The sequence below is a fragment of the Ciconia boyciana genome, chromosome 1 (genome assembly GCF_034638445.1).
Source record: "Ciconia boyciana chromosome 1, ASM3463844v1, whole genome shotgun sequence".
Classification (NCBI taxonomy): domain Eukaryota; kingdom Metazoa; phylum Chordata; class Aves; order Ciconiiformes; family Ciconiidae; genus Ciconia; species Ciconia boyciana.
Genome location: NC_132934.1, coordinates 2,741,782 through 2,764,934, shown reverse-complemented (window position 1 = coordinate 2,764,934; position 23,153 = coordinate 2,741,782). Strand labels below are relative to the sequence as shown.

General features: G+C 41.4%; 1 protein-coding gene across 2 annotated transcripts in view; it reads left to right on the top strand.

The window, feature by feature from the left end:
- EXOC4 (exocyst complex component 4) overlaps positions 1-23,153 on the top strand; it is a 421,757-nt gene that overhangs the window by 275,497 nt on the left and 123,107 nt on the right. The window contains exon 11 of one of the 2 annotated variants that reach the window (XM_072857168.1): positions 13,400-13,526. The exons of the other annotated variant lie outside the window; for it this stretch is intronic. Coding sequence (XP_072713269.1) covers positions 13,400-13,511 — 112 coding nt within the window. The 3' untranslated portion in view covers positions 13,512-13,526. Of the gene's footprint in view, positions 1-13,399; positions 13,527-23,153 lie in introns of those variants that run through there. 2 annotated transcript variants of the gene reach the window in all.

Below are 23,153 nucleotides of genomic sequence, written 5' to 3'. Positions count from 1 at the left end.
AAAAGTGTTCATGTACGTCTCTTCCAGGTCATAGAAAATAGGCACAGTGATGGAGCGATGCAGGGAATTCAGCAGACAGTGCAATCATTTCTGACGTGCTTTGGCTTTACGGGGGTCTGTGCATTTCAGCGGGGCTGCGTAGAGCTTGGTTTGCCACTCTTGTGTACCCAGTTGTTTGAAATTGCTTTATAATCACCGTGTAAAAACTTTGAAGTAGTAAAGACTACGTTGGCAAGACATAGTACAATTACTTTGTTATGCATCTTGTTATGTTGGCATATTTGTTTAATTAAATTCCTTGCTAATTAGAGCTGTATGTACTTGCGTTAATTATTATTTGCTTAACACAATCAACAGTGTAATTCCTTTCAGAAAAGCCGCACACTTTCTAGTTAAATTAAATTACTGATTTTGTGTGCTTTCTGAAAGAATAGTTGCTCCATTTTTGTCAAATGATAGGTTGCATTCTTTAATGTGAATGAAATTCAATTTAGACTAACTAAAACTTAACATAATATATTATATTTTTAATTGGTGATTAAGCAAAGAGAGGAAAAACTGGTTTGATTTGTACCTCAGTACAAAGATGTATATTTTTTCTTACCAGATTACAAAATTGGATGGGTCTGCTATTTATCACCCACCAAGACCTTTTTCCATCTGACAAAGAAAAAGTACATTTGTCTTGTTTGTCGTAAGGCTTTTGAAGGAAACTACTTTCTCATGCTAGACAAATGTAACCCAGTGGAACTTCTGACCTTTTACCAAGCCCTTAATTACTTTTTAAAATGTGTAGTACTAGAAACATATTATACAGCCAGGGGCCTATGTGGTTTTTAATACTATGCCCATTAGCTCTAATTTTGATCTGTGTGTTTATATTTAGTCCCTAAAATTAAAAGGCAAGTGATAACATAAATATCTTTAATCATGTTCAATAAGGAAGCTAATAACCAAGTATCTAATTGTTTCTGCGCCTAGATGACTAAATGCTACACAACATGGGTAGAGTTTGTGTATGTACATACACCCACACCCATATGTATCGTCTCTCTATATATCTGGCAAATATACTGCTCTATCTTTCTAGCATTGACTCTGTAGGTCGTTTCTCATTTGAGCAGTGAGCTGCTGATCAATACTGCAAAATGTGTTTAGTATTGGGGGATCACTGAACCACAGTATATTAATGTGTTTAAGTTGAGAACCTCAGGAAAGTGGTACGAAAGAAGCAACTCAATAGACTAATGCGGTAGGAGCAGATGGAAGAAATAATTCTTCTAAAGCAAAAATATAAACATGGCCAGGATTATGTAGCAAGATAGAGAGGATTTGTTCTCATCCCAGGAAGGGTTAGGAATGTTTCTTTGCATTTTTCAAGACGAAATGTGCCATTGAATGAGAACTTTATCAGTGGAGGAGCAGAATATTAATGAGTGTGGTGAGCCTACAAGGCTTTTCGATGTCTTCATAATCACTGAAATAAAACTGGGCAGATAATACAAACACTCCTGAGGTCTTCCCGCAGATTACACACAAGCCCTATCTGTCCTTCTTCAATATTCGCTAATTGTAGTTAGTAATTTTTAACTATGCCACAAAATCAACAGAAAGATACTTTTTTAAAACGCGAGTGCAGAACTTGCCTCGGTTATGTCCATCCAGTTGTAGCATTGTTAATCTTTCATTTGAATGCTGGCCTGCGACTGAGATACCTTGGGAATAGAGTAGTAAAACCAGTAAGAATTGCAAAGTGTTTCCGTGCCATGTGCTTAGATGCTTTGCTGAACAGCAATACGTTTCTTCCAAACTTGTTAAAGTGCATCTTTTCTGTTAATAATCACCATTGTTAATCTACTGGGAAACGGGCATTTTAAAGAAATGACTGATTTACTCCTCCATACAGAATGAAGGGCACAAGTCCGCTGTTAGATATCGTAATTGAAAAATCACAGGGAAAAAAAATACGGAAATTGAAGAATCACAGGAGAAAAAATAGAGAAGTGGAAGAATCAATAGTAACATTAATGAGAGCTGGTGGAAGTGCCTGTTAATGGCTCTGGGCATCACTGTTTCAGGAATCATTTCCAATCGTAAAGCAGTACCGTTGCCTTCCCACACAAGGAGCATCTCGGAGATGTGAACCTGATTCCCCAAGACCGACTTGATTCATTAGAGGATTCTGCTTTAACGCGATACATTTTGTCCCACAGGTTGTGTGAAAACCATCAGATTGCCCACTCAGTCTCTTGGCGCTTCTGTTGTCCACCTGGCAAAGGGGATGAGAATATTTCACTATTTCAGCATGAAGGACAAGTTAAATAAAGATGATAAAGACTTCTTTGGTAGAGACTTGCTAATGTTACCCTCACAAGGCAGTGACTGCAAACAAGTCCCAGAGCAGGTAGTAACCAGGTCAAAACTTCTCACAGCCATCACAAGCCTGTACGCCAGTTGACTGAATTGCTACAACAGACATCCCACCTACCCTTGGTGCTTCACAAAGCTCTCAAGAGGGTTGAAATTTTCTTTCTTTTCCAAGTCAGGATAAAAATCACAGCTACTAGTGGCACTACACATGAGTAAAATTGGGGTGAAGAACCAGATTTTATAGTTTTAAGTCCTCCTTCCACTGAAGTCCATCGCAAAAACCCAATCATCAGCTTTGGCGGGTCCATGGCTTTTGTGTGGAGTCTTTGATTTGCACTGAGGAGAGTTCAGCTCTGACGGCTTGTACTTAGCAAAGGAGCAGAAATGTCTTAGACTCTGACATTTTTGCTAATTTGGTAACAGCAGACAAGACAGAGAATAAAGTTAAAGATATGGGTGAAAATAGATAAATATGTGAGTCAAATATAAAGTGAAATATATGAGTGAGGCAACACGAGTCAGGCTTTGTGAAGTGGAAGCACAGAGATATGTTTCCTTTCAGAGAACAGAAACTAAAAAGGCAGATAAAACCCTGTATTATCTGCTAGTTTCCAGGAATTAAAAAATCCCAAGGAGACTGTAAATTCTTTACCTGTCTTGAGACTAAACCTCCTGGTTATATTTTCAAAGCCTAAAACCTTCTTCCAGGAATAGCATTTTTGTAAATGTCTCTTTACTTTTCATGCTCTGTCTAAATATTACTTTCTTTCCTTTCATTGACATGGCATAAGCAAAGTTTATCACGGAAAGAACTCCGCTTTTAAAGAGAGGCTAATTAACATGAAGGCTTTAGGCACACTATCCTATGTAAAGCACTTCTAGCACCTTCATTTGCTGTATTCTTGGCCCTATTTTACATATAGACCTCTAAATTAATATCTTGCCTACCGGTATCTGCATAGATGAGATACTTGAACCCACGTCGCTGACATCTTGGGTTGGTCCCATCACGACGAGACCATCCTTTATGTGGCATCTTCAGCGAGCTGAAGGAAATGGAGGTACCTTTAAATCACAGCTCTGGAAGCCGTAAAATATCTCTGGGCTTCTGCCTTGAGAACAGGGAGTTTGCAAGGCTCTTCTGCAAGGCCAGATGGAAAAGGATAGTGTCTGTCGTGATACTGTTTGGAGCAAGTGCTAAACCTGAGAGATTGCAGGTAGGTTGGATCTAGGAAATCAAGCTCTTCAGCATCAGCCCTTGGGGCACTATAGCCGTTTTTTATATCGAGTTTTAACTATAGCAAGGTACTATATTTACAAACACCAAACAGAGATGTGGAGCAAGGGAACTTCATGCTTTAATGATTAATGGACTCTCTGATATCCCCTGAGTTGGTATTTTTCATAGATTGGATCTTCCTTTCTGCCTGGAGGCTGTGTCTGAATTTCATTCCGTTTCTGAAAGCGGGCTGCAAACACCTGCACTGCACTGCTGTGCTAAGGCACACGACACCATCCTGTGGATGGGGGAAAGTATTGAACGTTTCTGTAAAGAAAGCACGTTCGGATGGATTCCGTGCATTTCTGTAAGGCAAAAACTCAGTTTTTCCTCAAGGGAAAGGCTCAGTGATAAAATAGCTAGTTTGTTGGGTTCGTTATCCTATTTTGTCCCAGGTAATGCATGTTATAGCCACTTAAGCGGAGTTAGAGAAAATCTAGTTATTTGAGGCAGTGATCGCATAGACCCTTTAGATTATGACAATAAGACTTTAATACTAAGAGCTATTTTCTGCACACTTTTTGTTGCATTATCATAACCTCCTCTAATGACACTGTTCTCGTTGGTCAATTTTTACATCTGGGAAAGAGAAAGAAGGCTAAATTGAGAAATATTCATGGATTATGGGTTTTGGAGCATCTCATTCCAAAATTGGACTGCCCTCACAGTGAAGGTAATTTCCTAGCCTTTTTCATGTTGTTACTGGGAATAATCAGCTCTTCGTTTTCTTCTGGTAGCTGTAATGTGAGACCGGAAAAGGAAGGTCTACACCGTACAGCCGTCAGGGAAAATGAGTGGTTTCTCTAAAAATTTAAGTGGATAGAATACAATTCCAGAATATGTAATTTGTGTGGGATTCTGGGAGTGATATCCCATACGCTCCAGAAATGCCTGTGTTTCTCCAAGCAGGTTGTGCTGTTAACACTAAGGTGGACTCCAACATCAAAATACGCTTCCCAGTTGAATCAAAAAATGCCACTTGTAAATAGGTTTATCCAAAAAAAAAGCTTCCAAATGAAGCCTGACTGCTCTTAAAGCATGACATTTCATTAGGTCACATACTCCGGTGTTATATCACTAGGGTCATTGCGTTCTTGGCGTTTTCTACAAAATTGGGTAGGGATAGCAGGTTGCTTGCGTGTCAATCCACAGTAAACTGCTTGTATCAAGTTGTGCTAAAGGAGGGATTAAAATCCCCTTAGCTGGCCTGTGTCCCTTCCCTTTTACCCCACTAAATTCATGCCTGCCTCCATACTGACAGTTGTCTTACGTTGGGTGACTTTGTGCAGCGAAGGGGTACATGTCACCAGGACTTTAATGAAGAGGTTTCCATCCAGCTCCTCCACTGTGCTTCCCCATGCACGTAATGCTTGCAGAAACAGAGATGGATTAATTTATGCTTGCTCTAATTAATTAAAAAAAAAAAAAGAGAACTAAGGTCTGACTGTGCAGTGCACTACAGAAAAAATAAGCTCCACCAGTAATTGTCGTGGTTGTTTAGATATAATTGTTTCATTAGTCATCTAATAGTTCTGCAGACAGCTTCCACTTTCATGTCATATTTGTGTCTAATCCTTCTCTTTAAGGCTGACTACAGTAAGGAGGAAGAAAAGAAACAGTTTTAATCCATCATTTGTTCCAAATACTGAGTACCAAAGAGGAAGGAGGGTTTAGGAATGGGGGGGTAGGGAATGTTTAATAAGACAACAAAATTCATTCACCAGCTTGTTTCAAGGGGATTTTTAATATTCGGAGCTAAATTAGACAGCAGATCCAGCATAGGCCCCGGGCTTTGACATGTGTTTTATAATGACAGTTAATTAGATGCTGTCTGCAGCAATCATAGGCTGTCATTCCTAATACATGTCTAGTAACGTGAAGGACAGACGAACTCCCTCCCCTCTCCTTGCCCTAATTGAAATCGGTTGCCAGAATTAACTATGAATATGTAAGACGGTAGTTTGACAGTTAACGTAGCCTTTCCCCGCCTGCCATGAAGCAGGACAATAACTGCTTCTGTGCTCTACGTGTTTTTGTATGTGTGTGGATACTGCGGCAAAGTGAAAGGGATATGATTTCTTGGTAGCACGGAGGAACATTTCCCAATTCCTCCCATCTGCAGCCTTTCTCAAAGATTACTTGTCAGGGAGTCTTATAACATTCAAGAGAGGTCTAATCCTGCAGGTCTCCCCCAGTGGTGCTCCTCTCCTCCTCCACCATTGGGTAGTCATTATCTTAGAAGATGCGGGTCAAGCTCTTAGAATGAGGTAATACTGTTGTCAGTCATGCAAGCTTTTGTATAATTCAGAAAATCCTGATTCCCAGCAATTTCTGGTGCTCACTGTGATGCTTCAGGAAAATTGGCTTTGGAGTAGCTGTAACGTAGAACCAAGTTCTCTTCTTCCCACCTCTTTCTCTCTCTGTGTTCCTCTTTCCACTCTTTTTGCTCGTGCACGTGTCCTTTGATTCCTGGTATGTAAAGTGAGAGTGATAGTTTCCATAGATCACAGGGTGGTCTGAGGATAAATATCGTGGTATTTAGATACTGTTACTTTACACATGGAAAGAACAGAAACCAACTGACTGATCCTGGAAGCGTTCATGGAGGTAGCTAAGTGTCATTCTTTTACTGATGGAGAACCAGGTGCAAATCAGTTGAGTTACAGCAACACTGGAAGAGAAGTGTTTGCATCTGAGTTAGAGCTCTAGATTGCTGGGATTGTACATGGACAGTTGGACCACATTACGGTCTCAAAGGCGCTATTCCCATCTAGCACAACGTTTTGGACAAACTTCATTTCTTCTGGCCAGAGTGCAAAGACAGTAGATATCAATGTTCAGGAGCAATGAGCCATCCATATTGGCATTCAGGAGCTTAGAAAGCGTCTCAATAAAACATCAAGTGTCTTCTTTGCCCATCATGTATCTCTGGCCTTTGCCAGTAGAGCAGGAGGCACCATGTGCCACCATGTGATTTTTGAAGCCACGTTGCTGAGGCACTATTCTGCCCATCAGCTGGGCAGGCAAGACCAAGGACCCGTCTACCGGAATAGCCCATTAACCACGAAACTGAGCAAAAGCATCTCAGACTCTGAAGATCATCATTGTCATGGTTTCTAGATTGGTCCCCTAATTACTGATGTATTGGCCCATTGCTCAGTTACCCACTGTATTTGGAAGTCCTGGCTTTAAAATGAAGTCTGTTGTTGAAAGGCCATCATTTACGATGTTGCCTTGGGTTTAGGTTATGCATGGTTTTTTTCCTCCTTTCCTTACTTGAGCTGAGGGCTACAAGTTCTTTGCCTGGTTCGTATGCTAACATTGATAATAAAGGTTTAGTGGGACAAAAGTTATCTTTAGTTGATGTTTGGAAGGTACTAGCAGAGCCTTCAGATAAGTCTTTCAGTGAAGCTCAGAGTGACTCTTCACCCTCAGTTGCTTTCCACAACATAAGTGGAGGAATCCTAGAGTGGGGGTTTTTGCTGGTTTGTTTGGGGTTTTTTTTGCAATAATTTCTGGATAAAACCCTTTGCAGTAAAGCCAGTTACACAATTCATTTTTTCCAGGTGAGAGCAGTCCTCTCTGCTGTCCTGTCTGACTTTCCCCTTGCCAAGGTCACGGCAGACGCTTAACTCTAGCTCTTTTATTACCATAGTACCTAGACAGCCGCATAGCGTTTTGCCAACCCTTCTTGCCCATATTGACCACTTTCTGTTGTGATTCAGCAGTGGAGATCTCTCTCGATCTTTTAAGATGCTGAACTGAAAAGTCTCTGCTAGGAATTTTAGGGCTTAGGGCAGGATAATTCACCTGGTTGGATTTCTAAACTTGAGACACTCTCTTGAAAACCACAACTGTTGGCAGGTGTTGTGCTGCTCAAGAAAATTTAGAATTGTGGCTTCAAAGCAGTGATGTCGACAAAGCTTGTGCCTTTTTGCATCATCGAAAAAAAAGCCCTTTGCTGGAATTACTTCATCTAATCCCTTATTAGTCTGTAATATGGTTCCTGTCATGTCAGACTTTTTTTAATTTAATTTAAATAAAATGCTAAATAATATTTTGCTTCTAATTTATCCCCATCCTGCCTGCTTCAGAGGCTTATAAGTAGATTGTTATGGCATTAATTACGATTTCATGGTCAGCCCCTGTTCCTCAACAGGAGTGATAGAATTTTGCCCCCACTGTGTCTTCAAACAAGGAATCTACAAACAGCCCTATGATGTCTCCCACTGCCTTAGAAGATTTGATATAATGGAGGGATGATAAAGCAATCAAACAAATCCTATTTACGCATCCCTGAGTATAATTCATGCATCAGTGAGCACTGTCAATGGAAAATTACCTTTGGAGTTTAAATTTCCATTCCAAAGTTGCATTATAATTTTGTTTTTGTAGGCTACAAGCTTCTGCTTTTTCAAGACTGTGAAATTTATATCCAGTTGCCATTTTTACTGTACAAGCAAAAAGCTTAAATACAAAATATTTAATGTCCCTGTCCATAAATTGATATTTTTAAATAGTTTACTCAATGCTGCTGACTTTTACGTTTTGTCTCTGGTATCTCAATAGCTCAAACTTATAATCCTGTATTTGTGGAGGTTTTTCTTAAATCTAAATAACGAAAACAGCAGCTGGAAATTGATTTCCTGGAGACTGTTCAACATCCTCTCATCCTTGTGTACTCTTTCATCAGCATCCACTTGGGGCTTTATTTGAAAAAAAAAAAAAAAAAAAGGTGTGAAATAATGCAAGAAATTTTAGCCTTATTTTTTGCTGTCAAGAACTGGTAGGAAAATGAGTGCTGTTGTGTGCACGTCAGGGGTTGTCTGTCATCTGGCCCCGTGTGAAAGTGTGCCTAGATTTAATTTCCAAACTCAAAAGGAGTTTCTAGCCTAGTGGCCTAGGGGTCTGCGTAATGAGGATGTCATTCTTGTCCGTCCTCTGACGCTGGCTTGAGGTTGCCATCAATTGTATTGTCATTGTAGGAATTTGCCAATTATCTGGCTTTGAAGCTGCAATTTCTTGTGCAGGCATGCAACGTGCTCGAGGTACGTGTGTTCAATCACAACCGTAGACTCCAAAAAGTAAAATTCTGGGAGAAGCGTGAGGGTTTGTGCATTTCTAAGGAGCCAAGACTTCCAGTGGCAGTACCCTGCTAGAGAGGTGCCCGTTATTGGACAAGTGCGGTGTTATAAGGGGAGGTGCTGGGTCTTCCATGCTTCTGTCTTTGCTTTTTTTCTTATTTTGGGCAGTGCTTAGCATCTGTGCTGTGTGGGATCATTCTCTGGGTTTCATCCACTCATTAGTTTTTCTAACAGTCATTAATTCATAAGACGTTTTGGAAAGCAGGTAACTACTAGCCATGTTTTACAAACAGGGAAACCCACTCAACAATTCATTCCAGTCATATAGTACCGCAGCGAAGGTCAGGAATAGGTTCAAGGATCTTCGTTTTTCCTTCTGCTTTGTTGAATGCATGATGGTTTGGTCTTCATAAAAGCCTTTATCATCTGCTGAAGAAACCCTGTTTGGGAAATAGATGTATTCTCTGCATCTCTGTAGAAGTTCAGGAGGACTTTGCTCAGTCAAACGTGACAAGGCTACATCTATAATTATGTTCTGAAATTCTTGTTGAATCTGTCCACGGAAACCACGTACTGTCTAAGCATCTTTCATAATGGAAGGAGAACTAAGCCGTGTAGTTGGTTGATCTCCTTGATCATAATGAAGCAGCTTAAACACTGCTACTGGTTTTTGTTCAACATGGTCTTCTTCTCTGTTGATCTGGTGGTTAAAACTAGACCACTTCATACAATTGCTAAGTTGGGGGGGGGGGGGGTGGAACGAGGGGAGGGAATACTGCTGGGAATAGTGCAGGGATTTTTAGTAAGCCTTTTTAAGACAGGGTGTTCCTTAAATTTCAAACAGTGACAGGCTATGTATCTGCACTGAGACATCTTAAATAGTTGTAGATCAGCTGCTTTCAGAAGTGGGCTAATACAGAACATTGCCCACAGATGGACCCATCACTGGAGTTGGTAGACAGAAGGTAATACTGCTCGAATGGCTTTCCAAGTTTCCAAACAGTTTTTCAAAACTGTTTCCAAACAGTTTTTCCCTTTATTGAAATAACATTTATTGGTATTTGCCTAGGTTTTGTTATTTCCCTGTGTTTTATATCTTGATGAGAGGTTGAAAATAGAAGGCAACATAGTAATTAGTTAGAGAGGAGTAGAGTTAAACTTAGGATGTTACCAGCTTTACATGAGTACTTTCAAATTTAGCTAGATCCATGAATCATAATAGCAAACCACATCTCAGCTGGATTTAAATACATGTTTGTTGAGTTTCCCCTTAATTTCTATTTCCAAGGCTTGCTTCTCCCTGCGTGAACTGAAACGGTGCTGGCACCTCCTGGAAACACATCTCATAATGTCCCGGTCCTGCTTGCTTGGGCTGTGGTCTAAGAGCAGTTTTGGTGAAAAGGAGCAGTCTAAAGGATCACAACAAACTAACAAAGTAGTTTTCTAATGATTATTGTCTTCAGTCTTCAGGCAGACTTGTCATGGATTGATTTCCAGAGCCTGAGTGTGAAGGAGTGACCTTGGTGCTACTGCTCTTGCTGCACCGTGCATGGGAACCCTGGGGTGGGAGTGGAATTTGGGTCTCCCAGGAGTAGGCACGTGCTGCAGTCCTTTTCTTGCCATCTTTATCAAATAGCCTTTCAAATCAGCTTTAAAATTTGGCTGAGTGCTGAGAAGACATTTTCAGTTTTTCCGACGTGTGTCAGCTTTCATCAGCAAGGAAGAATTAATCGTATGATCACTTTTTGTTCAGAGGATGGAATAATGGAAGGAAACAGCTTTTTCTTCTGGGCATGCCTTTTCGTGCGTGACTTCAATCATCCTTTTTTCTCATTAACTTAATTTTTGGGTCCTCAGTTCTTTAAGGTCATAGAAAAAGAAGGAGGTGAAAGAAGAGAGCAGCAAGAGGGATAAAATACGAGGGACGTTATTATTTTTTAATTAACTTTTCTTGACTTCATTCAGACACTACCCTACTGTCAACACAAGGCTTTGCAAATCCAAAGAGTGATGAGGATTTTTTTGGATTGAGATCAAGTGTCAGTGCCTCTTTAATGTTGAATGCATCTTCTGTTGAGCTATAAATCCATTACCTTTCAATATACCATACTGTGATCCTATGGTAGGGATGAATTAAATGGGTAAAGAAACGCAGAAGGTTTTCTTTTCTATTGCTTTAATCCAAACCTCAAACCAAATCCAGTTTTTTTTCTTAGGAAACTGAGAGGTCCGCCACAGCTCCAGGATTCACAGTTGAGGCTGATTTCCTTAGCTGGGTCTTAAACTTTTGCAGTTATTTTTATATCAGAGCATCCTTCACCTATGCATGTCTTCAATTTTCAGCTAGTTTTGCTAAATACTGTTAAGCACTCTTGGACGGGGTAGGAGAAGTTGAGAATTCGCTTCTCACAGCACTGTTCTTCTATTGCTTTGATATGTTCTGTATTTTGTATTCCATCTCCTCAGTCCCCTTCTCATAGTCCAACATCATGTCCCTTTAATATCTCCATTGCTTTAATACCCACTGTGCTGGAGGACTGCATTTTGTGCTTACTGCAGGATGGAGGCTTTCGATGATTAATAGGTTGTTTCTTTCTCCCATTCGTATTATTGTACAGTGCTGCCTAGGGACAAATTCAGGGATACCTCTCACAGGGGATGGATCTATTGGGAAAGACAAAGGCACTGAATACCTACGTCTCTTCACCAAGCCCTTTCTTCCTCCTCTCTTATTTATTTTTTCTCCATAGTCACTGACCAGCAAGTTAACGTTATATTGTCATTCTGTTATTTCTCCTTCTTTGTCGCTTTGTGTTCTGTTTCTTTCCACTTTTGCTTCTATTTAATACTCTTACTGAAAACTGCATGTCTCCAGAATCATACGCTTGGCTTTTAAAGATAAGCTGATCTGTAGCTACTTAGGTAGAGCCTATCTCAAGTAATGTGGGTTTGCGATACAAAAAAAATATATATAAATCAGAGAATACATAGAATTGGCAGAATCTTGGGTTTATTTAAAGTTTTACATAGGCCTGTCTGCTGCTGCATGTATACTTCTGCTTTGCTATCTGTGCAATTATGATTATATTGATAAGTGTATGTGTGTGTAAATATATAGAGAGAGAGAAAGAGAGGAAGTGAGAAGAGACTAATCTTAAGCTATTATTTCATCAGGGGCTGACTGCTGCATGCTAATGCTAAAGAGGAAAAAACCAAGGAGAAGTGAGCTATTGGATTCCTCTTTCCAGTCCCCCCTTTCCCCTCGTCGGAGTTTCTGTCTGAGCAATATGGCATAGTTTGCGACTCCATCTGGATTGCTGACAGCGCAGGCTGGTTATAATAAAGCTTTCAGCCTTCTTCCCTAAGTCTGTAATTAAATGACATCACGGAGTCTTAAATGCATCTGCTGTAAAAGTCAGAAGGCTAAAACATCCCATTAAAGGGAGGAGAGTGTTTCCGAGTGTTAGAGAAGCTCAAGTGTGGAACTGCTCCAGGAAAGCTGTTTTAAACCTGCTTGAGCATGGTTCATTGTAGGAAGAGTTGTAGGCTGGTAAGTGTGTTGCTGGTTCAAGTTCTTAAGACCCAAAATGTAGTTTTAAAAGAAGCCTCTTGTGCTCAGGGAGATATAGCTGTGTGTATATATGTGTATGTACCTGTGTGTTTGTCTGTAATCTCTGCATGCTTATTTGAAGCAGTATGTATGGGGGGTTTAAAGTATTCTGTATGTATTGTTTGGGCAGTGGTCCAAAGAGAATACTTGTTTATACATCAGTGCTAAAGGGTGAAACTGCAGGGAAATAAAAGTAGAAATTAATAGATGTATTTTCTTTCCAAAGCCTGAGAAGCAGAAATAAGCACTATGAAGTGATGATAAGTAATTAGATATTTTCTCTCTTTCTCTCTCTTCTCTTGAGTCATTTTTGTTGACATCAGAAGCGTAACTAAGGAAATGTATTTTAAAAGTAGATTGCTTTCAAGTTGATGATGCCTCCTAGACAGATAAATGAAAAAATTATATGCAAAAAACCCCCTACAACATGGACTATCAAATTCATTCATCTCATTGGAAAGATTCCCTACCAAAGTACCCTAATTTCCATGTAAAAAGTGGGGGTTTTTAACTTCTGGTGCTTCAACAGTACCTGAGAATAAAGGTTTTATTCTTTTTCTCTCTCTCTAACTTTTTAACTATTAGGAATATTGATTCTACAGCTGTAATTTCTAAGCTACTGTAAGTGGGAGATACCTACGACATTTTCTAGCCATCTTGGACCTGGGCAGATAGAGATGAAAGTTTCTTTTCAAAGATCGAGCAGCTTTATGGACTTTTAAGATAAAACCAAATCTACTGAGTAAATGGTGCTGCTTCGTCACGCAGAAGGATTTCTGGCTGTAACTGCACTTCAAGTTTGAAGTCCTCAAGGCTTTACCTTAACCTGAGTCGACATTTTTTTCTCCATTTTCTTTGGTGTCCATTGTACCTGGGGTCCTAGAGCCACACCACTAACGTAAATAGATGATAAGGGCATCAAAAATATGTTCAATAGCCGTGTACGCAGCTGTACTCTTCTGAAGTATTTAATCACATACTCTTTCTCTCCAGTTACTCACTTCCCAAGCTGCTTCTCTTACTAAACTGTTTTCCTTCTGCTTGATTTCGGAGCAGATTCATCGGAGGCTGCCGCGGTCCAAGGTGTCACGAGCTCGCCCTTCCCCTCCACGTGTGCGTTGCGATGATAGGATGCACCACGCCGTGCGTCCAGCTGCAGGGAGAGTGACTTTAGGCAGGACGACTGCAGTTATGTGCAGATAAGCGATGGTGACCTGCGGTTGTGGGAAGGGAGACTGCAAGTCAAAAGATATCTTAATCTCCTTTGTACAGTGTTAGGTAAAGATTTAAGTTAAGCTTTAGTGTGGACTGCATCTATTTTATGCCCAAAAGTAGATCAGATGCTCTGTGTGGTTTCACTGGGGAAATTATCCCTTATGACTCTAATTTTTAAAAGGAAAAAAAAAAACAGAATCCAAAAGCTAAGAAACCCCAGGAGCTGCAAACATGTGAACAGATAAGTTGTCCTTATTTTCAGCAGAAAGGAGTAATCAGCTCATTAAGCGTGGGTGTGGACTCCCTTGTGTTCTGGCTGTCCAGGCATCGTGCACACTTGTGGCAAAGACACACTCGTTTAAAAGATACTGTCTGAGAAAACTTTGGGGAAATTCAGAGGGCTGACTGGCATTCAGAGGTTAGGTTCTTTGAATCAGGCAGTGCCAACCCAGAAAGGACTGTGTGTGTGTTGAAGCACAGGCTTCGAATAGAAAAAATCTTGCCAAATTGGAAATAACGATGGAAAAAAAAAAAAGAAAACAGGACATAATTCAAAAGCAGCAAGCAAAAGGTACAAAGCAGCGGTTGTGTGCACTGAGAGTTGCTCTGCATGTGGGTCGGCAATACCATGTCCTTTAAAAAAGAGGGCAAGTCAAAGCGCTGCTGGGATGTGCTTGTGTTGGCGTGGACCTCCAAGGCGCGAGGCAGTTCTTGGCCTTCTTCAGCAATACGAGCCAGGTGATGCCTTCTGCTCACAGGTGTTGTCGTACGCGTTTGCATTAACACCACCAACTCATCATCTAGGAATTTGGGAGGGAGAGGGATGGTTTGTGTCTTCTTCGTTCTTGTCTAGTCTCTATGCCTATGGAAATCAGCTTGAAACTGTGACTGAGATGAACCCTAAAGGGTCATAAGTAGGAAAGCAAATGAAAAAGAAAGCAGCCTGGTTTTTAATTCTTATGATTTTTAGATTGATTTCATGTGAGTCTGACTCATTCTTTCATGTTTATGAGAGGCCGTATTGTGTATCTGTAGAGTTGTCAAGTTCAGCTAGGGTGCTGTGTACATAAACCTAGTAGCAACATTTATTTTAGGATAAATATTAAAGGAACAAATCATGATACCACAGAGGAGTTGTTTGGTTTTTTTTTCTTATTCATGCCTGATCTAAAACAACATCTCTTCTTCTTTTTAATGGCTGGAGGGAATACATGGGATTGGTTTTGGTGTGGCTTCTGCTCCAGTCATCAGTTTTGAATATCCAAGGGAGGGCCTGTAGAAGATGTGGCAGACTGCAGAAGTGAGTTCTCCCACTGTTTTTTGTTTTTCTTATGAAAATCGTAGGGTTGCTAACAGTAGATCATGTTAGAGATGCTGCAGCCGTTGTTGTTGTTCTCTACTAGTGGACTTCAGTTTGGGCCAACACCTACCTGTCTTTTCTGGGTCTGTGCTACTTCGCACAGACCAAACATCATCCAGTTGTTCAGCTTGGGAGACATCATTCTGTTTTTTAGAAGGAAGAAAATTTAGTGCCTGGACACATCCCGTTCCCAGAACTGATGTGGTTCCGCTAAGCTGAAGTGCAATGGTGAGAAAGAGCATCCGAAGAACTGATCCCTCCACCCACCTTGGCCTGGATTAACTCATGTCACTGGAGTGAAAAAAGGCATCTTTGGGCTTTTCTCTGCATAAAATTCCTGTATTCATAAGGAACAGAGTCCTGAAAAATTGAAAGCCTCTCTGCAATCAGCATTTTCCATCAGTGCCATTCTAGGTCCAAGATGACTCGGAAGCAAGTTGTGGGTAACTAAGCTATGCTTTGAAGCTATGGCTTTAGCAAGGGGGTAGGAGGACAGGAGGCAATGAAGGGGCTGTGATCCCCGGTCATATGCCAGGAGAAGAGCTAGATGTCACCTTGACCTTCTGAGATATCTGGAGTCTCACTAGCACAGGGACAACGCTCGTCTGATGTCCCTGCCCACAGCAGTGGGGTTGGAAGTAGATGGTCTTTAAAGGTCCCTTCGAACCCAAACCATTCTATGATTCTGTGATCTCTTTTTTCTGTGTTTACATGAACATTTAAGTGTTAAATTAATGCTTCAGTGTAGCATACAGCTGCTAACACAAGTTCCTGTCCTCTGCTCCATTCCCTCCTTCTTCTTTACTGTCTCTCCACTTGCTGAAGAACCAGCAACACCAGACTTGGCATGTTACCAGGCGTTTTGGCCAACTGGCTAAATAACGAGCGTTTTGCTAACACAGTTCTTAAATCTGATATTGCTCTGCCGCAGAGAGAGCAATCCCACCTTGACTGCTGTATTGTGCTAAATCAAGCAACAGCAGCCATGTGTGCTTGGTTATTACTGCAGGGGTGGAAAGCAAGACTTCCAGGCAGAAGAAATAGGTTTTCCAGTACGGATATAAGGAATCCACCCCTCAGTACAAGACAGACATTGAGGGGCTGGAGCGTGTCCAGAGAAGGGGAACGAAGCTGGGGAAGGGTCTGGAGCACAAGGCTGATGGGGAGCGGCTGAGGGACCTGGGGTTGTTCAGCCTGGAGAAAAGGAGGCTGAGGGGAGACCTCATCGCTCTCTACAGCTGCCTGAAAGGAGGGTGTAGAGAGGTGGGGGTCGGTCTCTTCTCCCAGGTAACAAGTGATAGGACGAGAGGAAATGGCCTCAAGTTGCGCCAGGGGAGGTTTAGATTGGATCTTAGGAAAAATTTCTTCACCGAAGGGGTTGTCAAGCATTGGAACAGGCTGCCCAGGGAAGTGGTGGAGTCCCCATCCCTGGAGGTATTTAAAAGCCGTTTGGATGAGGTGCGTAGGGACATGGTGTAGTGGTGGGCTTGGTAGTGTTAGGTTTACGGTTGGACTCGATGATCTTAAAGGTCTTTTCCAACCTAAATGATTCTATGATTCTCTGATTCTATAATCAAGGCAGCACTGGAGAAACACAAAGGAAAGGCCTGGGTTAAGGCACCTCTGAGACTTCGACTGCCCCCAGTTGAGAATTTTAGCAGGGAGGTTCATGGATTAAATATTCCTGGAGACTGAAAGATGCGTTCACCCAAAAGGTGTCCTCTTCAGGTCACAGGTGATGTGTGCTGGCACAGGAAAGCAGGGAAGGTTTCTCATCTGTCCAGCTGTACTGGGGTGAAGAGGAGCCTAATTATCGATGCTGATAATCTGGCTCTTTGAGGTACAAGGATAAATTCCTAGATATTTTTGCAGTACGATAAGACTTAGAGCTGCAGAGGGTGAAGTGCAAATGCCATCTTTTCAAATACAGCTTTCCATGTCAGGATTTAACCATCACAGTGCTTTAACGTATCTATTTTCAAATGCAAATGATGATTTGGGGCATTTTAGTTGATGATGTTTTGCCCAGAAAGCTGCATTCTCAAAAAGCAAATTTTAGGTACTTTCTGAAGGTAGGGCTCCTTTAAGTTGTCTGGTACATGATGCCTAAAATCAATATATTCTGAAAATGTATTTCTTTACAAGAATAAATTTGGCATAATAATAAATTTGGAAAAATAATAAATTATTCACCGCATTCAAGCACTATTCACATTATTAGTTAGAGGGAAAAGATGAAATGCAGAGGACTAAAATGTTTCACACAGGCTGGCTGAGTTAGGACAAGCATTAGGATCCTGATTCCTGGTGCAGTTTTGCAATGCAGGAAAATAAAATTCATGGAAAAATCCAAAATAAAACTGCTGCAACATCCATCCTATCCATGAAGTTGCAGAATCTGCATTGCTGCATTTCCCATAGTTTTACTCACATTTTTTCCTGGTTTTGGTAATGAAAAAATGTGAGAGTTGCTAGAAGAGAATGTGAAGAAACTGAGCACAATTTACAGTGCAAGTAGCCACAAAAGTAACGTTTTCTATCAGAAAAGCATAGTCATATTTTGTAAGATTGCTGCCGAATGATATCTCTGTGGTTCTCAGGATTTATTCCCACCTGTTTCGTCTTCCCGAGCTCACAGGACTTGCTCCAAGATTTGTCATGCCTTGCAGAATATAAACACAGGCATGAGGCTTCATTTACAGGGGGACTTTTGAATTCACACTGGGAGAACGCCTGTCCCTATCGCTGTAAGAAACATCCTCGTAGCCCAATAAATGTGTGGGTTTTGCCATCCCTAACAGAAGGCCATAAGCTTTGCGTTGACCCTGTGATAGTGTTATTGTAACTGGACTAATAAGAACTAATAACAACTCTTTGCTGTATTTTGAGAGATAGTTAAGAGTTAATTAGGCTAACAGCTTCCTGGCTCTGTGCATGTGGGGTGTCCCTTTTGCAAATAATAAGATTTTGAGCGTAACACCACAGCCCATCACTTTCTAGCTGGGAAGTGGAGATACCAGAAAGCTGCCAGCCCGTTTCAGTTGGAGTGGTGCTGACTGGCAGGGCAGGGTGGGATCGCTATGGATGAAAGCCTCTTTTATCAGCCCATCTGTTACGTATCCTTAATTAGTGTAATTCCCGTACAATCATAAACAGGAGTTTCCCCATCCTTGCTGAAATGTTATGCACGTTTCAGAGGAGAGTTCCTCTTTCAACTCATAACGTCGCAGGAGATCTCATAGATGCAGGGAAGCACAAGTCACATCGCCTTATGCCATCGAAAATGATTTAACCTGTGCATTTGCAAGCACTGATTTATGGTAGTGGGAGGACGAAGTCATCCGCAGAGTCACCGTTAGCACTACCAGGCAGTTTGTGTCCCACGTTGTGGGATGGAAAGGCTCTACAACCTCAGTGACATCTTACCGGCCTCTTCCAGCCCTGATCTGTGAGCTCGGTAAGGAGCGTGTCTAGTGGATATGCTGCATTCAGTTCTCTTATTCTGCATTTGTGTCTAAAGATAATTTTCTCTCACTCTAAAACATGGGTCCTTTGATTTGATAGTCTGTAATCAAGAGTCGGAGTGTGCCTTAGACTGTTCTTACAGCCCCATTTTATACAATTATACGTTTACAGAGCCTAATGCTTTGCTCATCTGTGCAAAGTAATTATAGGATAGTAAAACTGTCACGCATATGAACATAAAATGACGTATACCGGGGTCAGAAAATAGCTTTCCCGATGGCAACATAGCCCTTATATGTTTATGCTGTGTTTTACAGCAACTTCACTCACTTTATTAGGCTAATGAATTATGTGTGTTTTATAAGGATCACTCTGTGGACAGAAACCAACTGTCTGGGCAGAAGACATCATCTGTCAGTAATTCCTCGTTTTAATTTTTAAGATCAGGAGTTGAAAAAAAAAGTCATACACAAATGGAACTACACAGGGAATTAGTTTAACTAGTTAAATTAGTTTAATTTTGAAGAATGTAACTCCTGGTGTCAGGAATTGCTGAGGACATTGAAGAAAATACCCTCACTCTTTTGAGAAGAGGAATGAGAACTTTAATGGAAGTACAGCATCCAATTTGTCCAAATTTGCTGCCTGCAGTAGCACAGCATTGTTGCTCGGGTCCGTTATGATGCAAATCCATTTTCCTCATTAGCTTGGACCAGACCCTGGATGCCAAATGAGGTGGATGATCAGAGGCAATTCAGATACCTGCTTTTCATCTGTATTTACTCTGGAAGCTGTTTCTGTTTTCCCCAAACACGTTCTGCAGGCATCTCTCCTAGTAAAACGAGCCCACTGAGCCTCATCTCAACCTTTCAGAGAAATAGTAGTGGCTACTGAAATTGTGGTGGAATTTCCCTGCCATAAATATCTTCAAGGGCATATGGTAAACTTTCCGTTGTTTCTTTTTCTGCAGCTCTGGCTCTGTAGACAAGGTGTGCACTTATTAATGACTAGAGCCTGGAGCACAGCTGGTTCTTTGATCACTTTTTCTTGCCTTCCTAAATAGCAATATTAGCATGCCCCAATTGAGTTAAGTTTTTCTGCCAACTTCCTAATGAATGTGATTAGGTTGAAACTGCGTGTAGCTTAACGTTGCATTGATTTGTAATCTAGATCTCAAAAATGCAATATCTTTACGCTGGCAGCTATTTATATACAGGATCATTGCGTTCCTGTGCAAATAGCTGTAACTCAGCAGCACAGACACAGCTACGCTGAGTGCCAGATTCATGGCATGAAAGGCGCTGAGCTTTCCTCTACGGTGTTGCATGCCGAGGTCGGTGAGAAAGTAAAGTAATTGTGCTCAGATTGCACTCTAATATTTGTGTGCTTGCTTACCTGGGTGTCTTGCAGTGAATTGTAATGTGCATACTCGTGTCTCATAATTTTAGTGTGATTAAGTATGGTTAAAACCCAACCCAACTCAGTAGCATCTCAAGTCAACTCTCTGCTCTACGTGAAAATCAGTAGGGATGCCATTCTGTTTTCTGTGGGTTACGTGGACACGTGGAGAAAAAATGTCATTGATTTGCATTATTTGGTCCCTTAATTGACAAATGTCAGGAGCTGAATTAGCTATAGTAACTGAAATCTCCTCGAAGGTCCCTCTGGGTCAGATGGAGGAGTACCAGAGGCACGAGCGCATCTTTTTATTGGAGGTCAATATATTCATTCTCTCCCTGGGCCTCTCAAACCAACATCTTTCCCCACTTCTTGATTTCCTTTGCAGAGCGACAGGTATTCATTACGACAGACTGATAAGGAAGAAGAATCTTCAAAGGAGGCTTCATATTTATTTACTCGTTGCTCCTAATTTTGACGTGGCCCTAGATTTATCATGTTTGTCCTCAGAAGACAGAAAGAATACACAGAGATGGGCTTAGTGCAGAATATAGCTACTCCCTAATCAGTAAGGAACAGAATAATTTGGAAAAGATGATGATGTACTCAATGACTATGTTTTTTTCCTCAAACCAAGACCATAAAATTGTTATCCTCGTTAAAGAGCTCTGAAGTTGCCTGCTTAAAGTGGCTCAGCACATTAAAGCTTCCCTCCTTCTAGTGCAGTCACCTCCCTGTTTGCTCCAGCTGTGTGTTTATGGGTTCTAGTACCCTCTGGGCATTGCTGTTCATACTGGGATGGCAGGGATTCTCAAGATCCTGCCAAACTGAGTCATCATCCTCGGTGATGAGGAAGGCAAAAAAGGAACCCAAGTCATTGCAGCATGGGTCTGGCCAATTCCCTCATTAATAGATCTGACTGTTGGGTGGTCTGTGTGTTTCTTGGGTCTGCCCGTGACTTGGCTATGGAGACACTGTGACCTTAGGAAGGCTTTTATGTTCTCAATTTTAGGCCCATTGTACATATACATCCTCTTCCTGGGTGTGCAGATCCTGTTCCTGGGTGTTCAGCAATGGCTACTCTTTGCCTCAGTTTCCTTACTTATAAATCCACCTCTTTTACTTATACTGATATTCTATGGTGTGTGAGTAGACTTTCACCATTGATGAATTTGTGTTGAACAAATTGTGTTAAACAAATTTGTGTTGAACAAATGAATTTGTGAAACACCTCGAATCCTGTGTTCAGTTTTGGGCCCCTTACCCCAAGAAAGACATTTTGGTGCTGGAGCGTGTCCAGAGAAGGGCAACGAAGCTGGGGAAGGGTCTGGAGCACAAGGCTGATGGGGAGCGGCTGAGGGAACTGGGGTTGTTTAGCCTGGAGAAAAGGAGGCTGAGGGGAGACCTCATCGCTCTCTACAACTGCCTGAAAGGAGGGTGTAGAGAGGTGGGGGTCGGTCTCTTCTCCCAGGTAACAAGTGATAGGACAAGAGGAAATGGCCTCAAGTTGCACCAGGGGAGGTTTAGACTGGATATTAGGAAATTTTACTTCACCAAAAGGGTTGTAAGCATTGGATCAGCCTGCCCAGGGAAGTGGTTGAGTCACCATCCCTGGAGGTATTTGAAAGACGTTTGGATGGGGTGCTTGGGGACATGGTGTAGTGGTGGTCTTGGTAGTGTTAGGTTTATGGTTGGACTTGATGATCTTAAAGGTCTTTTCCAACCTATACAATTCTGTGATTCTGTGATTCTGTAATTTGGGTCTTACTGAAACACAGAGCAACTTCCTTGATTAGCCAGATATTGTCCCATCCAGATTCTCAAGTCAGGCAATAAGGTACATGGAAATGATCTAGGATCTATGTTATTCTACTCCGTCTGATGTGTTTCAGGACCATATCTTTGGCAGCATTGGGTACAGGATTAAAAAATGGAAAGGAGGGTTAAGGGGTGAACTTGATGTTGACTGGGATAGAGGGACTTAATGCTCTACCACAGATTTCTGTGGTAATGGTGTCTTATTTCTTACTGTAAAATGGAAGTGGTCTAGGCACGTGAAGAGAGCAGGGCTGTCCATGGAACTGCATTTCCCAGATCCTTGCAAATGGGTTGTGGGATGCTACCATCCTACAACTGATGGTTGAACTGGGCCTCCTGGCCGTTTCACCACATTGACTAAAAGGAAGGCCAACTCCTGCAGAGAGGACAGCCAGAATCACTCATCAGCCCTTCCCTGTAGGTGCCACAGTGTTACGATGCCTAAGTTAGGTGTCTACAGCAGGATGTCTAAACTTGGCCCTACATGCTCCTGGAGGCTGTAGCTCCATCAAGCCCCGATACTCCAGTTACGATCTCTTGGTTTGGGCTTTTCATTTGCCCCGATGTGTTTTTTGGAGTAACCCCTGATTTAACGGATTGGCCGTACGCCCATCTGCACACCGGAGGCTAATCAGTCAGTTGGATGATAATGAAAGATGTGCCATCTGTCCCCTTATTTAATGGAGTGTCAGTACGTAGCAAATAGGAAGTAATTGGATTGACAGACACAGAGCCAGTTATTAGGCTGTTTGCTATCTGATTGGGAAAAGCAGAGGAGCAGAGAGGTGTAGCAAAGCTAATCTGATAGTGTCTGTTGTTGTAAGCGCACACAATCTGCCACACCAAATTCACGGGCTTTGAAACCGCTGGCTGGTTGGAGTTGTTCCGCACTGCCGTCCGCTCCAAAGCCATCCTTGCATTCGTATTACAAATCATTATAATGCAATCTAATAAAAAACAGTTTGCATAAAGATGGTGCCCATTTATAAAGCTGTCACCACAGCTACTCTATTAATAGAGCCATTTTAAAGATTTATAGTCAGCATATGTTACTTTTTACAGGGGCCAGATTGAGAGCTGTGGGGTTTGAGCATGAAGAATGTGCCACGAGATCAGATTTAAAAATAATATGAATAATAAGTTAATTTTTACAAAGCTGTTGTGCTCAGGAGAGAATGTGAAGTTGAGGGGGGGTATCATTACATTTCAGTGGTGGTCAACAAACTGAATGTGATATGGCATTAAAAGAAATAGGATTTAATAATACGAAAAGCTAAAGTTAGTGAACTTCATATTTCAGATCACTTTGCGTAACAGGATGCCATTATATGATGGTTCTGTTAACGTCTTTATCAATGCATGATGCTAAAGTGTTTTATACGCCTTTAATGACACCCTGCAATATTTCTATGCGCTAGGCATAGAATTCATTTAGAATTGACTGTCAAGATTGTTTAAAATTATGATGCTTTTTAAGCAAGGCTGTATGTATTTTCTACCTTGCACAGTACCAAACACATCAGTAGTAGTGAAATCATCCTACCTGCTGTAGTT